Source organism: Eubalaena glacialis, chromosome 7, assembly GCF_028564815.1.
Source record: "Eubalaena glacialis isolate mEubGla1 chromosome 7, mEubGla1.1.hap2.+ XY, whole genome shotgun sequence".
NCBI lineage: Eukaryota > Metazoa > Chordata > Mammalia > Artiodactyla > Balaenidae > Eubalaena > Eubalaena glacialis.
The window spans coordinates 19,537,679-19,555,364 of NC_083722.1; the positions used below are offsets into that span (position 1 = coordinate 19,537,679).

The 17,686-nt window shown below is 40.8% G+C and overlaps 1 protein-coding gene across 2 annotated transcripts in view; it reads right to left on the reverse strand.

The window, feature by feature from the left end:
- DCDC2 (doublecortin domain containing 2) overlaps positions 1-17,686 on the reverse strand; it is a 167,787-nt gene that overhangs the window by 92,436 nt on the left and 57,665 nt on the right. For both annotated transcript variants that reach the window (XM_061195762.1, XM_061195760.1), the window contains one exon: positions 11,364-11,526. In XM_061195762.1, coding sequence (XP_061051745.1) covers positions 11,364-11,526 — 163 coding nt within the window. The remainder of the gene's footprint in view (positions 1-11,363; positions 11,527-17,686) is intronic.

Genomic DNA, 17,686 nt, shown 5'->3' on the forward strand with positions numbered 1-17,686 from the left:
TCTTATTCCTTTGTCCCTTCTGTCTGAGGCTTGCTCAGAAAATAAAAACTCCTGAGGGGTGAACTCATCCATCTAAATGCTATTGAGTGCTGTCGTAATTAGATCTGGAACTCTGTTTTAGTTAGCAAACGTTACCAAATTGAAAATGTAATAAATCTCAAACATGCGAGGATGGAAAGCACCAGAGAAAACATGGAGACCATTTGTTAGTAATGGTGCTTATTGGTTCCTTTTAAGTTTTTGTCCTGGGTGGCTAATCTTCTTGTCTCCTAGAACAATGACAGCCTACCCGATTCATTCCCAAATTAGATGAAATCATTGAGAACTTTGGTGCCAGAGAGGGGTAAAAGATGGTATTCTTTTATTTAATTAAGAAAACCAGTCATTGTTCCCTTTTGCTCCTAATACATTCCTGGGCTAGTCTGACATGGGAACTGTCTACACATTCAATTGGATCTTTCTGGTAGTTTTACAGTTACAGAGGAATAGTCATTCATTTTCAGACTGCAAAATTTTCACCTCATACAAAAAACAATTTTAGAATTCTGAACTATCATTTCCTTCGAATCCCTCACTAAGTACAGTTTAAATCAATTTTCTTGCTATGATTTTTTGGTGTTCAATTTCTCTACAGAATGACTCTGCCTCTGTTTTTGATCTGAGATGTTAATGCATTTTTACCTTTCCTGCTGCTGTGCACACAAGGTTTATAACACTGTGCTAGGGACAATGTCTGGAGGAAGATCATTGCACTGATGTGAGTTCAGTGCCTTGCATTTGGCCTTAGCTTTTTGTTGTTGGTGGTGGTGGCTTTTTTGTTTTATAAATGAATTTATTTCTTAAATTTATATATAACATTGCGGCCGTGTAGGTAGCTTTTTTTTCTTATTAGTTATCTATTTTATACATATTAGTGTATACATGTCAATCCCAATCTCCCAGTTCATCCCACCACCACCACTCCCCCCTCCCCTGTTTTCCCCCCGTGGTGTCCATATGTTTGTTCTCTACATCTGTGTCTCTATTTCCGCCTCACAAACTGGTTCATCTGTACCATTTTTCTAGATTCCACATATATGTGTTAATATGGCCTTAGCTTTATATAAAATAGACACAGAATCACTCCAACACATTTAGGCTGTAGGCAACTGTAAAGTCTGATTAGGGAAAACTATAATCATGGGGAAGACTCTAAACTTGGGGGCAAAGGACCTTGTTCACAGGCTGTGATACCTTGGAAAGAAATCGCTGTCATTTATTAAATGCCTTCTGGCTTGCTGAAGACTGCAAGACACTAAACCTTTCTGCACTTTGGTCTTTGGCTCTGTAAAATGGAAATTATGATTTCCATTTATGAATAATATGATTTCCACTTACGAATAATACCTACTCCTCAGTGTTTGTTCCATGAAACAAGTGAGGAAATTAGAGGTACAGGTGCTAACCAAAGGTTTCTCATTTCTACTTCTTCATGTCCTCTTCCTGTACTTGCTCCTTAAGAGTCAGGTTTGGCCCGTCTCTTTTCAATCTGTGGGTCCTCCCTGGGCATCTTCTCCTTTACCTTGGCTTCAGCTCTCACCTATTGGCTGATGACCCCCAGATCTCCATCTGCAAGGGGAGTCTTTCCCTTTCCAGTTGATCCATGCACACCTCCACCAAATGCCAGGTAGGTCCCTCTAACTCACCGGGTACAGCCTTTCTCTCCTCCTGAGCACATTCCCTGAGAGTTACTGACACCAACCATCCCCCTTGTTACCCAGGCCAAATACTCAGTGTCCCGTTGGATCCCACTGACTCTCTCCCACCTTCCCAGATGGTCTCAGGTCGTATTGCCTATCTCCTACGTAGTTCTCAAATTTGTCCTCTCCTCTCTATCCCACTGCCAAAGGCTATCAAATCCACCATCATTTCTCTCCTTGTCTACAGCAGGCCTTCTAGATTCCTCTACTTCCAAGAAATCCTCCTCTGATGTCCTGCCCATAACCTCGTAGCCCAACCCAGAGGTCTAGGGCGGCTTCGCTGGACAGTTCCCATACACTCCCAGGCCTTCCTGCCTCAAGTTCCTGAGTCTCTGCCCTAGGCCTTTCTCTGGCCACAGAAGCTTGTTCAGCCTGAGTGTGGGACAGGCCAGAGTACTCAGTGAAAAGTGGTTTTTATTATGGCATTTTAAAGGGAATGAAACCTTGCCCAACTTCACAGAAACAATTTGGTATTATCATCTACTTGTATAAATTAAGAATAAATGGACAGCTTTAAACCAACAAAGCTCAAAAGTACTCTATACATATTTTCTCTTTACCTTTATCCCCATTGTGATAGCATGATGCATGGTGATTTGCAATAAAGATTATATCTTCTTTCAAGAATAACTAGGATAACTGAGAAGAATAAAAGTAGAGTTCATATAGAAAATAGCCACAGCGTACAAAGGAGTCACAGCATATTATATGAGTGGAGAAATATCTCTCCCCTGTCTGGTAGTACCAAGTAGTATTAGTAATTCTTCCAGACACCGTATTAAACACATTTAAGCAGAAATGGCCTTGTTCTCGGGTACTGTGCTGCTACTTTCTAAATCAGCAAAATTGACATGGAGCCCTGGGAGATGACTTAGTACCAAGGAGGAACAAATTGTCAATGCTCACAACATAAACACATTTGGCATTTATGTGCAGTAAACAGAGTTTGGTCATGGAAATGGAGAAGGAAATTTTTCTACTTCCTCGAGGAAAATGCCTTGATAAAGATATAATTACAATTACCCGAAGAAAATGTGTAAGTGCTAAGCTATTAGTATACAAGAGAGAAAATGGAGTTGCCCCACCGATTAGCAAAGTGTGGTACATAGTAAGTGCTCAGTAAATGTTTATTGAAGAAATGAAAGTGGTGTTCTAGAAAAGGGGGTGGGTTCATAAGTCTAAGGATTCATGAAACTTGGGGAAGGAAATTCAGACGCAGTGACGGGCTTGGGATGCAAGAGCTTAAGTCCTAGGATATTCAAATAACTATTAAAAAATGGGATTTGGCCATTTGATAAATAAACTAAAGGTCAACCTCAAAAATATCCACCTTCTTCAAGGTTCCCAAACCCTGAAAAAAGTAGGTTTGGTTGCTGAAGACTCATCCCAGCCTGGTATATACTAAAGACTCATTATTATACCACATTGCGGAAGAGGAAAATCTCCTTGCTAGTAATAATAATTCCTACCACCTACAAAACAAAAAGAGCTCAAATCAACCATTCTCATTTACAAAGAGAATATGAAATCCTGAAAAATGGAAGAGGGAAAAACGGAACTCCTCAAAATCTCTCAGATAAGCTTCAGCGTTGACTGTGATATGTCAACACTCTTCACTAAAGGAAGACAGGTCGAAGCACTTACACACGAAAGCCTCCCTCCCCCTGGACTCCTGGCATCAGTGCCCTACAAACAATCGCATGAGGGTGTCACCTCTTAGCCAGTGTAGGTCAGCATGGCAATTTCTAGAAATCATTAGCCATTGATATACCCTTTGACTCTGGGAAAACTGGTTTCTCCTCTTTTTCCCCCTTTTGTAAAACTAGGGAAATGCTGTTTACCTAATTCTGAGGATTTGTAGATGAAGCTTATAAAATATCAGATTAAAATCCACAGTTGAGATGTTCTAAAGCATGGGTATCAGAATCGTACCATTACTCAGTGTTTGGAATTTGTCACCCTTAATTTCAATTGTCACCACAAATGTAGGCATAATGGACCTACACACACACACACACACACACACACACACACACACTCAACACTGAGTGCTACTCTGAGCAGGATACTCTGCTGGGTGCTTATCTGTGTATCACGTGTGAATAATGGCCGAGGAGCTGCTGATAGTCTAATGGACCAAGTCCCCATCCTGGTTTTATTTCACCACAGGGCTGGCAATAGGAAGAGGAAGTTGGGGAGGGGGGAAGGGTAATAAATTCCATGGCTACTTCTTCCTGTCACACTGTCACGTCCCACCATCAGCATCTCACAGACATTCCTGATATCAGACCCCTCCCGAACCAAGCCTAGGTCTGGGCCCTATTTCAGAACCCATGATGAAACACCCGGCCGGGGTAACCCAATTTTAGTTTCTTCCTGAAAAGTAGAAGAGTTACACTTCAGAAACTCACCATTGGTATGGATCCATATTTCCCTATGATAAGGTATAGAGAAGTTCAGAGCTAACTTCAGAGGCAGCGGAATCAAGGGAATGCTGTGAAATTTGTCTGGGTCCTTGATGGGCACGGAAGGAGAGAGGACCTACTTAGAAGTAATAGGTAGCATCTATGAAAAGGGAGTCTGGCAAGCCAAAGCCTGAAGCCAGGGAGAAAAATCAAGATGAGACACTCCACACATCACTCTCTTCCAGAGGATCAACTGCTACAAGAACCTCAGTCTGGAGCTCAGTGTCCCCACCCCTATAATTCCAGGTCCGACCCTCAACCTCTGCCTTTCTCCTCAGACCCAAACCCCATGGGATCCCCAACCTCAAGGCTCTGGCCGACACCAAGAATTTGACCTGGGGCAGCTCTGCATCCCTGGGCAGCAGGGTAACACGAGTTCCTGGCATTCAATATGGAACTTCTATTTCTTTTCCCACCAGAAACATTACGGTACACTGCAGCTACCTCCATGGCACCACGAGTACAATGTGAGAATTAAGACGCATTATGGCTTACATAGAACTGTACGGGCTACTTGTACGGAAAATGTGATGCAATTACCAAAATACCTACTTAAAACAAATTTCTGCAATAAAATCTTCCAAAGGTTTGGAAATATCTACACAATTCAACAGCTCACAAACTTCTCCTTTTGAAAACAAAGAGTATCTTCACATCCCAACCCTCAGCCAAATGAAAAATAGCCCCCAAAAGAAGTTTATGGCCTCAACCTGACATCAGCTGGAAAAGAATGCCTTTCTCACAATGCTGCTCCATCCAATGTACAAAGTGTGTAAGAGGGCAGGATATGAAAAGAATCTTTTCTAAAAAGGGCTAGGATCTTACTCCTCTCAAACTGAGATAAACATCTTACTGGTATTCAGCCAGCCTCTAATTTTTCAATATCTCAGCTGAAAGTGAGAGTATATACAGGCATACCTCATTTTATTGCGCTTTGCAGATATTGCACTTTTTACAAACTGAAGGTTAGTGGCAACCCTGCGTTGTCAGATGATGGTTAGCATTTTTTCAACAATAAAGTATTTTTTAATTAAGGCATATACATTGGATTTTTTTAGACATAATGGTATTGCACCCTTAGTAGACCACAGTATAATGTAAACATAACTTTTATATGCACTGAGAAATCAAAATATTTATGTGACTTGCTTTATTGTGTTATTTGCTTCATTGTGGTAGTCTGGAACAAAACCCACAATTGCTCTAAAGTATGCTTGTATTCCTAAACTAATTTTTCTTACTAGAATTTGAATAGCACAATAAAACTTCAAGGGATTACTAAGACCCCTTGCTGTACTAGATTTTGTTGTATAATATGTCACTCTAAAAAGGGTTATTGAGGCATGGGAAAGTGCTTATTTTGCAAATTTTTATCATACTGGTACTCGTCATAGTCAAATTGGACCCATATCCCACAATACACATAGCCACTGAGATGGGAAGTTAAGATCAAGGAAGGAATAGAAAACCTGTATTTCCCCGTTATGTGGTGAGTATGGCGGAAACAAACACCAAGGAATCATAAATCTTTCCTCAGCTTATCAAAAAAAACCAGTGCCCTGCTTTGTGAAGTCATCTTGGTGCCTTCTTATATACTTTCCTCCGGTACATGACATCCTTAGTGGGTGAGACTTGGGAGAGCACATTTGGAAAACATGCTTCCTGTTTTTATCTTGAGTCTCTTGTGACTGTGAACCATGCAAGTGCCTGAGCTGGTTCATCAGCTGAACCAAAGAAGCTCAAGTTTCCGTGTCCCCTGATCTGACTCTGAGGATGGACCGCAGTGATGCTTCATGCTTGGGGCGATGCAGCAAACCATGTGCAGTTTGTAGCTATTAGAAAAATTCAAGAAAAAAATTCAAGTCACCCAGCAAGGTCATAATATTCAGACACCCTTTCCCGGCACTGCACCTGCTCCCTATCATTCATCAGGAGTCTAAACATCACACATTCCTTGGAAACAATCAGTGAACGATACTGGGAGCAAGCTAGGAACTGCATCAAGGGTACTAATCCGTGTGTGCACATGCGCACGCCCACACGTGGAAACAGAAAGAGAATCACATCCTTCAAAATAAAACAAGTCTTGGGAATTCACTGGCGGTCCAGTGGTTAGGACTCTGCCCTTTCACTGCAGGGGGCACGGGTTTGAAAAGAAAACAGGTCTTGTTTTTGCTTACATTTTAATACTCTGCTTTTAAGAAGTATTTTAAATTATCAATACCACATAAACCATAGCGATAACAGACCGGGATATTTTCTTTACAGTTTTCCCAATATTCTAAGGAACCCTAAACCCACTATGCTTCCTGTGTTCCAAGGGGTCTAAAAAACACTAATTTTTTTTCATGTAAAACATTATTAAAAATATCAACGAATACAATCAATCCCAAAATACTATACAATATTTCAAAGCAATCATCATTACAACTTTGCTCAGAGAGGAGAGAATAGCTAGGTAACAGCCTCTAAAACCTATCTCAAGGCACCACTCAGGTGGAAAGTGCACGGAAAACATACGCTGGTCAGTTAAGCTGGCATTTAAATGCAGCACTAAAAATGCATTTCACGCCCAACTTCATCAATCACCAACCAATCTTACTTTGCATCTTGGCTACCAAAAGAAAATGGGATTTGCTTCCCTGAAGAAATATGTCACTGCTCTGCTTGAATTATTAAGCTTTATTATTACAGAGAGAAACTGAGTCGGAAAAAAAGAAGAAACAAGAAAAAGAAATAAAATTAGACCCAGGTTGCCATCTACAGACTGTTATCAGCACTGCTCACTCATGAAGCATTAGACATCAGAGTATCAGTAAATATCAGCAGTAAAATAAAAGGATAAATGTATGACTACAATCGTAATGATAAAAATCAAGACAGCCTACAAAGTCTCCTTTTTTCTAATTAACGTGAGAACACTAAAGAACACTGATCAAAAATTTGCATAATTTAACATATGCTAGAAAGAAATCAGCGATATGCATCCTAACTCTTAAAATTTAACTTAGAAATAAAATTGAATAGATTACTTAATGCCAAATTTAAAATATTTTTAAGCAGCAAAAACTGTTTCATCTCTATAATCAAATTCTTGCATTTTTTTATGCCATATTTGTATATACTGAGAAATGATCACCACAGTAAGTCTAGTCAACATCTGTCCCCACACATGGTTACAAAAAGCTTTTTCTTGTAATAACTTTTAAGCTCTACTCTCAGCAACTTTCAAATGTGCAATACAGTACTAAATTCTTGCACTTTTGACTCACTGACTCACCATACACCTTCCCTTTCATTTTGCTTCAAGTCCTTATTGCTTTTCCCTTTCTAAGGAATAAGAGCCCTCTGGAGGCATGAATGTCCAAAATCGCGCACTTGGTTCTAATTACTAAAACAGATGTCATTAAAGCAAAAAGCAACTGCAATAATAAATGAATATGGAGGCTAAAGGAGTAATAAAAAAGAGAGAGAGATAAAGACAGATACTTTTGATAACATAACATAGAAAATTTCTATAGCCAAAGACATCTGGAGGCAGATCTGATAAGGAGAAATAGCTCAATTTTCAAAAGTAGGGATTTAAGCTAATATCCTTAAACTTATCAAGTGATGATTTAATCTCATAAACTACACAAAACCTTTTTTTCATTTTCCCTGGGAAAATTGTTTTTGGAAGCCAAGATTCATTTTCCAGGTCATATGTTCTCTCCATCAAGATGAAAAGATACAAAATGCTTCGTCTAAACTCTTATATATGCTTCTAGATCTGTGGTATAAGCCTCTTACTGGGAAAAAAAAAAAAAAAATTCCCTAAACCTTCATGTGAAAGACAGCAGCAGTAGTTCTATGTTAACACTGAGATACAGCAGTGAAAAACCTATCATCTGCACATTATAAAACCAGATTGCAAAATGTACACTTAACATGGGCAATTAAAACAACTGCAGGATTCTCTAAAGACACGGTAAGAACAGCTGAGGGCTTCTACCTTTTCTTAGCACTTTAAAAATGTGACTTGTTTCCGTGGTCAACATGTTTTTGTTACTTTGACCCCCACAGATACAACTATTGTTGAAAATTATTTGTGAATTTCTATAAAAACAAAAATGCTGATGGGGGCGGTGGTGGTGGGATGAATTGGGAGATTGGGATTGACATACATACACTAATATGTATAATATAGATAACCAATAAGAACCTGCTGTATAAAAATAAAATAGGGCTTCCCTGGTGGAGCCGTGGTTGAGAATCTGCCTGCCAGTGCAGGGGACACGGGTTCAAGCCCTGGTCTGGGAAGATCCCACATGCCGCGGAGCAACTGGGCCCGTGAGCCACAATTACTGAGCCTGCGCGTCTGGAGCCTGTGAGCCACAACTACTGAGCCTGCGGGTCTGGAGCCTGTGCTCTGCAACAAGAGAGGCCGCGACAGTGAAAGGCCCGCGCACCGCGATGAAGAGTGGCCCCCGCTTGCCACAACTAGAGAAAGCCCTCGCACAAAAACAAAGACCCAACACAGCCAAAAATAAAATTAAAAAAAAAATTTAAAAAAAAATAAAAAATTAAAAAAAATAAAATAAAAATAAAATAAAATAAAATTCAAAAAGAAATAGAGAAAAAAAAGTAAGTAAAAAGAGTGGATATATGTATATGTATAACTGATAAACTTTGCTGTACAGCAGAAACTAATGCAACATTGTAAATCAACTATACTCTAATAAAAATTTTTTTAAAAACACTGATAATTCAACTTTTTAATAAAGTTTACTTTCCTGTGAAACATGGAAATGCTGATTCAGCCTCTTGTGTTCCCAAGTTTCCACGAATGAAATAACCTGAAGAGATGACGGTCCCCTTTCTTTTGAGGAACAACTACTGAATCTATAGACTTTCAAAAAATATATTGGAAGTAGGAGTTGGTATTTTCATAAGCTTATAAGAGCCTCGCAGAAAATAAAAAAGTAGCATTTTATAAAAGCCTTTAATCAAAAATAATTCAGGAAGAGTTTAACATGAGTCCTGTTTCTTAGTGGGTTTTAAAGTATTACAGAGACTTATCTATTTTGTAACTTCCATCATTCACCCATCAATATTTATTAAGCGTCTCATCTGTCAGACCTGTGCTAATTGTTGGGGACTGAAAAAAAAAAAAACCAGTAAGACATAGCTCACGGCCTTGGGAATTTCACAATCTAGTATATACTGATTAAAATAAACCCTCTATTATTTTTTTAAAATATTTATTTATTTATTTGGCTGCACTGGGTCTTCATTGTGGCATGCGGGACCTAGTTCCCTGACCAGGGATCAAACCCAGGTCTCCTGCATTGGGAACGCTGAGTCTTAACCACTGGACCACCAGGTTAGTCCCAACCCTCTATTATTTTTAATGCTCATGGCAGGGCATGCTTTTCCAGGCTAGCTTTTTCCTTTGGTGCCTACCATACAACAAGCATTCAATAAACATCCTTTGACTGCACTTTACTGGCCTCCCTGTTTCAGAGTCACCGGAAAGGATTGCACAAACTTAAAGATAAAAGCAAAACTTTGAAGATAAATCTTAATATGAGCCCACATGTTGCAGAATGCTAATGGGGCTAAAAGAAGTTCAGTGACTTGCCGGAAGTCAAGAGCGGAACTGGGACAAGAATCTAGGACTCTCAACTTCCAGCTAATCTCCACCATTTAAATCTCTGAAGATTTTAAAACCCCTCCACTTTCTTCTCTATGGAATTGGCTCCTTTCATTTCACCTGTTATTTTAACTTAGTCTCACACATCTGTCTTCTGAAACTTTAATCATCTGAGCAGCGTCTTCTAAATACTCACACAAGTTCATGCTGTCTCCTCAGCTGTGAAGCCCACTTGAGCTGTAATTCTAATGTGACACTTCATATGGACTTTGAAGTGAGCTGGAGCTCCCATCTGGAAGCCAAGCTCTGGCCATGAATCTGAAACTTGATCCCATTCATCCTTTTCCAGGGCAGCCTGGCATGTCTTCCAGTGGGGGTAAGTGGATCCCAGGGGGAGGGAGAAGCCATCACTCCTCCAGCCTTGTCCCAGCCAGCCCCCCGCCCACAGCATCACCCCACCCTCGTGCGCTCGCCCCACTGAGACCACGCTCCAAGTGAAGCCAAAAAGAGCTTGTCTTCACAAAAAACTAACATGAAAACTTCACAATTCTGACGGCACTCATCCTTAGTTTATCACACTTTTATCTTGAAATCTTGTACTAATGCAAAATGTTTTAAATTATTTTATACCATCTCTCGCCTCGTCATGCAAGACACATAACTAACTTGGTACATACTGTTTATTGGTAAAGTTGTGTGTGTGTGTGTTCTCTTGGTTATCAGTAAAATCAGTGAAACATCTTTTTGGAAAAAGTGATCTGTGACTAAAAGCAATTCGTAATCAATGTGAACAAGGGTTGTAGACACACAAATAAGAGAGATCAACAGCGGTTGGCAAAAATGTTAATCGAGCCCTTTTAGCTGGAACACAGGATGGTAAAAGTTACCTTTTCCAATACGACCACTCAAGACATATTTTACCTCAAAACACATGTCCTTGGGACTTCCCTGGTGGCGCAGTGGTTAAGAATCCGCCTGCCAATGCAGGGGACACGGGTTCGATCCCTGATCCGGGAAGATCCCACATGCCACGGAGCAACTAAACCCATGCGCCACAACTACTGAGCCTGCGTTCTAGAGCTCACAAGCCACAACTACTGAGCCTGTGTGCCACAACTACTGAAGCCCGCGTGCCTAGAGCCCACACTCTACAACAAGAGAAGCCACTGCAATGAGAAGCCCACGCACCGCAACGAAGAGTAGCCCCCGCTCGCCACAACTAGAGAAAGTCCATGCGCAGCAACAAAGACACAAAGCAGCCAAAAAAAATTTTTCTTGATAAAACATTTAAAAAACACGTGTCCTCGTAGCAGAATCTCTAATTACAAATAGAAATTAAGCATGAAAAACAGCAGGATCTCTCACACGCAGAAAGTCTTCTTTGCAAACTCTCATATAGGACAATAAGGAGTCTTTTCTGTAGGCCCAGGAAAACAAATGGATCTATTTACAAATTAAAATTGTATCACAGCCTTAAGATAAGGATAATCAATAATAACAATATAATAATAATAACAACAAACTTACCACTGTTTGGAATTGTCTGCGGCGAACTCTTTAACTTTACATTCTGTTTCCCTTTCGTGGGTTTTTCTGAATTCACATCTTCTTTTTTCCCTTTCCTCTTTGGGGGCTGAGGAGATGAGTTGTCGCTGGATCCGACTGTTGACTTAGATTGGCGATCATTTCCCTATGTGGCAAAAGATTAGACCCTTACTATCGGCTGATGAACTCCCTAAGCGATTACTACTCAGTACAAGTCACTCACTAGTGGTAAAAAGGGCAGAGGCGGGAGTTGGGGGTATTGTACTGATTCTGCTGCTGTCCACTACCTACATTAACTCTTCTTGGTGACAGAGGAAGGGTCTACCAGAGGAAGGAGAATAAAAATAACAGCACTTGACAATTGTTGAGTACTTAATTGTACCAGGTGTTCTATGAAATTGTCTCACTCAATCCTCATAACCTGAGAGACAGGTACTGTTATCACCCCATTATATAGACACGCAAATGAGGCTTAGTGGTTAAGCCTGCCCAAGGTCAGACAGCCAGCAAGGAGCAGAGCGGGTCCGCTGTCTTAACCTTCCTCTCCCTCCTGCACCTTTCCGAAGAATCAGCAGCCAGCTATTGGATGAGGAATAATGACAAACCCGTTTGATCAGTTAATCTAGAAATACCTTCTTAACTGGTCGTCACCGTGAGTGTATCAGTATCATCATACAAGCACTGTGCTTGTAGAAATCCCCTGATATTGACTCATCTGTTGGTGACTGCCATGGTCTCTATGAATCACAAATCCAGAGCAACACAGACACAAGCAGCTCAAAACCACATGCCCTTCATTCCTGCAAGGCGGCCCCCAATGATCACACCTTTGGTGGTTGCCTCTGATTCCCGTGTGCCTCTCGAAACAAAGACCTTGCATCTGCAAAGTGAGCTTCTCAGCATGAAGGTGAGGTTGAGTTCAGTGGCTCCTGTCACTGGCCCACATACAGCTCCTGGGGAGCCACATAAGAATCACTACAGTGGTGGCTACTGTACCCAAGGAACAGCTGTGCTGATACTCAGCCACTGCTTGGCCATTGCGAGAAACACCCTCCTAACAAGACAGCCTTGGCCTTCAGACGCTCAGGTGCTACACTTACCTGAGTGTGTAAGGTGTGAGGCTGCAGGTAGTAGAAAGAATGCACGTTTTAGAGACCCAAAATACCTGTCTCAGAGCCACTGCACTGCCACTAACCACCTATGGGACCTTGGGGTAACTAACTCCTACCTTCTTTGAGCCTGGATCCTTATCAATTGAATGGGGTTGACGTGCCTGCCGTTAGGTCTATCATTAGGATGAAATGGTAACGTTTATAAAGTAATGAGTACAGTGCCTGGCATGTAGTTTTGTTCAAAGACTATCTGAGTGCTTCCTTCAAGAGCAGAGAGTTAATATCTTTTTCTTAAAAATCACACCAAACTCATACCATATTGGGTGCAATCTTCATGCAACATCTGTACTACGCTAGTATCTGAAAATAAGTGTAGCAATATTAAACAAACAAATCTGCCTAGAAACCTACTATAACTGCCCATTTTAAACATTTATATATTCAGTCATCCAGAAGCATTTAAATAGATTTAGCTATCACCCAATTAAGAATAGAAAAATTCACAGCCTTACAAATGAAGTTATTTATGCTATTTTGTCATAGCCTACAAGAAAATGAATTATGCATAAATTTATTAACATTATGAAAACTTGTCCAAACCTATAACACTTTTTTGCATAATTTAATTTCCTATTCCAACTGCAATTTAAACATACAGTTTCCATTTAATTATTGCATTAACTGCAACCAGAGTTGGGTTTTTTTCTTTCCTTTTCTTTAATGATTCTTCCTCACAAGGCCATAAACTGCCAGGCAGGAAAAATGGCTAATGTGATTATAGTAGAGATTCCAAAACCATCATGTGAGAAGAAACCATCCACCAGGTCTCACATTCTAGTCTATTTTCAAACAAGTCTATTCGTCCCAAGATTCTAAAACTTTAAAAGCCTTGAATGAGAGGAGTAACCCTTCTAGCAAGCCTACTAGAATGTTCAGAGATGCTGTTGAACTTTCAAGGACTGAAATGAAACTTAAAGAATGAGAAACTCTGGATCTCAGCATAATAGTTTTTTACCGCTCTCTGGGAAAACTCTTATTCACAAAGGGGTAAAACAAGGGAGAAGCAGATGCCCCATCCTGGAGTGTCTGGGGATTCATATAATTTTAAAAATCAACTCTGTTGTTGAATATACAGGAAATTCTGATTTACTACACCTCTGTCAGGGACACTCAAAAGGGCAATTTGGAAGCATCAAGAAAGACTAGTTGATTCCAATAACTATATGAGGCATGGCTTTGGTAATTGACACTCATGCATTCAAATATTGATTAATGACTAACCGCCAGGCACTTGGTGAGTAAGAACCAAATTAAACTGAGAAAAAAGGAAGAACTGTTTTGTAATTAGAAGATGGGAAAGAATTTAAATGCTTTTCTTTTTAAAAAAGAAAACATGTCGTATAGCACAGGGAACTCTACTCAATATTCTGTAATAACCTAAATGGGAAAAGAATCTGAAAAAGAATAGACATATGTATATGTATAACTGAATCACTTTGCTGTACACGTGAAACTAATACAACATTATAAATCAACTATACTGCAATATAAAATAAAAATTAGAAAAAGAAAATATTGATTCATCTAAAAAAATAAAATAGATATATAATAAATACAAAGATATAAATAAATTATATAATATAAATTATATATACTCATTTATTTACATAGTTAATTATATAAATTATAGATAATATGTAAATAAATTATAGAGAAAGGGAAGGGCAAAGGAATGGAGAGATGGATTTTCCTTTCTTTTCTGAGACTTCTGCATGTGACTCATAACTTGGATACATGGATAGTCATTGCTATTTGTGGGGCATAGGGAATAGGGGAGTTTTGCCATCTCATAAGAGCTATGCTAGTTGATAAAACAGTATTACTAAGTACCTCTTATGTGCTAAATACTCATAACCATAAATATTTACCAAATGTATAGATAGGTATTATTATCACTATTTTACAGATAAAGGAATTAACTTTCTCAGGGTTACCCAGGTCTGATTTTTCTGCTACACTGAACCTTCCTAATACCCAAGACACTAGAAACAGTTATTATATAGAATGGTTCCCTAAAAAAGCTACCTGGAAGTAATAGATTATGACTTTTTCCCAAAGTGGAAGAAATCAAGAAGCAGCCAAATTTTACAGCGTGTCCCATGCAATAACTAGACCCCATGTGACACTTCAGCCACTGTCCTGCCTTTGCTTCACACACATACCAAGATATCTGATAGGAATAGCAAACCTCTGGCCCAAACAAACAAAAAACTAAAAAGAGCCCTTCGATCACCCCTCACTCTACTGAAACTGGGATTTTTTTCAGTAATTCCCTAGGTTCTTTGCAACAAGATCCAATCAACTCAGGTTTCTTTCATTACCAAGGTAGACTCATTTTCAGCCCCCATGAACATGTGTCAAAGACATACAGGCCATAAAGCATCAAGTTTAAAATAATTTTGTGAGGGATTTGCCGCACACAGCAGCCTTCACAGTGTGTGTATTTCAGCGATGCACCCAGGAGACCTTCTGAGCAGGGGACCAGACCCAGACCTAGGCTGGCATTTCTCTCACTGTGCATCTAGTGATGGGAAGTGTGAGAAATCCTTTTATCCAAATTGGCATCCGTTTCCCAAAAGGCAAAATGGAATTTGGGAAGCCTCTGGAATTGACCTTGCTTCACCGTGACTTTGATCATGTCGTTTTCTTACCAAAACCTTAGCAATTACAATATTTGAACCTGTAAATTGCTGATCACAAGATACATCAGCCACATGGTAATAAGGACAACTAAAGACAATTTAACGTCGTCTTTGGCTCTTTCAAATACGTCCCTGATTTTACATCTCTTCCACTAGAGGGTGCTTGGATTCCGTGTGTTGAGACCTCGCAGTTAGAGAACAGCCTCCCGCCGGTGGGTTAATTTTTCAAACTTAATAGGACTTCAGAGGATTCACTTATATCTTCCTTTTGTTTTCAAGGCTAGAATCACAAGGTAAAATTATTCTCAAGGTGCTCATTTCTGTGACTCCCCAGTCTGACATTCCCTGGCTGTTCTGAAAGGGTCTGGTGGACCCCCAGAACCCCCCAGCCCTGTTACCCACACTCCCTACCACAAGGGTGGGGCCTCGTGGACACGTCACCCCTGCACAGCAGGGTCCTCTATGCAGACTATGGCAGCTTTCTCTCTCTCTCTTCTGTTTTTTGAAGTTCTATCAGGCCCCCACCCACACTCTCCTTCATGCTGCAATACAGCCATTCCTAGAAGGCGGTGTGGAGAAATGATTTCCTAAAAATCCAGTTCTATGTCCCCTTTGATTTGCATCACGAGTTCGGGGATGCCTTCCCTTTGATTGGACAGTAGTTCCGAAAGTCTGAAGCCTGCTCGCCCATAGTCCCATTCACTCACAGCCCCACTCAGTGCCAAGCGGTTAACGATCTTAAAAACACGTACATTCTCCAGGGAACCAATTAATTAAAGGAAAGGAGCAAATTGATCCTTCTCTTAAAAAACAAGTTTGTGCTTTTGGAACGCCTGACATAGAATATTCCCTCTGTGCGGCTCACAGCACTCACTCACACGTCCACTAGACGGGTTTCCTGAGAACCTACTGTGTGCCCGGCGGGTTACTCCCCTCAGCTGAATATAACCTCCTAAAGGAGGCCCACCCTGGCCACCCAAAGGATACTGCACCCTCTCTCACTTTCTCTTTCCATATCCTCACGCATTTCTCTTCAAGCTTATCCCTGATTAATATCACACGTGTATTTGTTTGTCTTTTTCCTCCTCCAGAATGGAAGCTTCATACATTTAGTTTTCTCTGGAATCTCTGCCTCTCCTTCCCCACAAGCGCTAAAACAGTGCTCGGGACATAATATGAACTCAATAAACGGCTACTGGATGAACGGGTCAATCAGTGACAGCAGTTACAATATGCTCCAAGAAGAAGTAGGATAGATGTCCATCTGCCCTGCTGCCTCCTGTCTAAGTCACCTGCATCACTCACCTGGACGCCAGCCGTCCCACTGCCTCCTGCTTCTGTTCTTGCCCCGCCCCCCTTCTCTGTAGACAACACAGCCAGAATGATCCCTTAAAACCGCAAATCAAATGATACCACTCTCTACTTGTATCCCTCAAATGGTGTCCTGGTAAGGAATAAAATCCAAACTCCACGCATGGCCTACACGATCGGGCCCTGCCCGCCCCTCCAATTTAATCGCAGACCACTCCAGCCTTCTTTCTGCCCCACTCCTTTACACCAAGCTCTTTACCAAGGGCCCTTGTGACTGTTTCTCCTGCGCCCACCTCGTATGACTGGCTCCTTTACATCATTAAGGTCCCAATCTCAGAGAATCTTATATCAATTAGTGTCCTAATTAGTGCCCACATTTTATTGTCCTCATAGCACTTATCACCATCTGAAATTGTTTATATATTTGTTTATTATTTATTTATTTTATTTATTTTTGGCTGTGTCGGGTCTTAGTTGCAGCTCACAGGATCTTCGTTGAGGCACATGGGATCTTTTGTTGCGGCGCATGGGTTCTTTGTTGCAGCCTGCAGGCTTCTCTCTAGTTGTGGCATGCGGGTTTTCTCTTCTCTAGTTGTGGCGCCCGGGCCCCAGGGCACATGGGCTCTGTAATTTGCGGCACACGGGCTCTAGCTGAGGCGCGCAAGCTCAGTAGTTGTGGCGTGCCGGCTTGGTTGCCCCGCGGCATGCGGGATCCTAGTTCCCCGATCAGGGATCGAACCCACGTCCCCTGCATTGGAAGGTGGATTCTTTACCACTGGACCACCAGGGAAGTCCCTATATTTGTTTAGAGATTGATAGTCTGTCTACCCCCATTCTTCCACCCTCCCTACTCCCACACAGATACAGGCACTAGAACAAAAGTTCCTTGAGGTCTGAAACCTTGTCTGTCTGTTCATTAATCTATGCCAGTTGCTTGGAGCAATTCCTGGCACTCAGTAAGTGCTCACTAAACACACGTTGGATGGATGGCTGGATGAGCAGATGAATGGATGGATGAATCTATAGAATGCTTAGGGAGCATTGTGGAAAGAGAGGTAGACTCTGCTATCAATGTATTTTTCTAAGTCATAGTATGGCAATATAATTTTGAGTCTTTGCTGTGTATGAGATGGAAATTCATCTCAAAATATAACTTGGAGTCTTCAAAGGCCACTTCCTC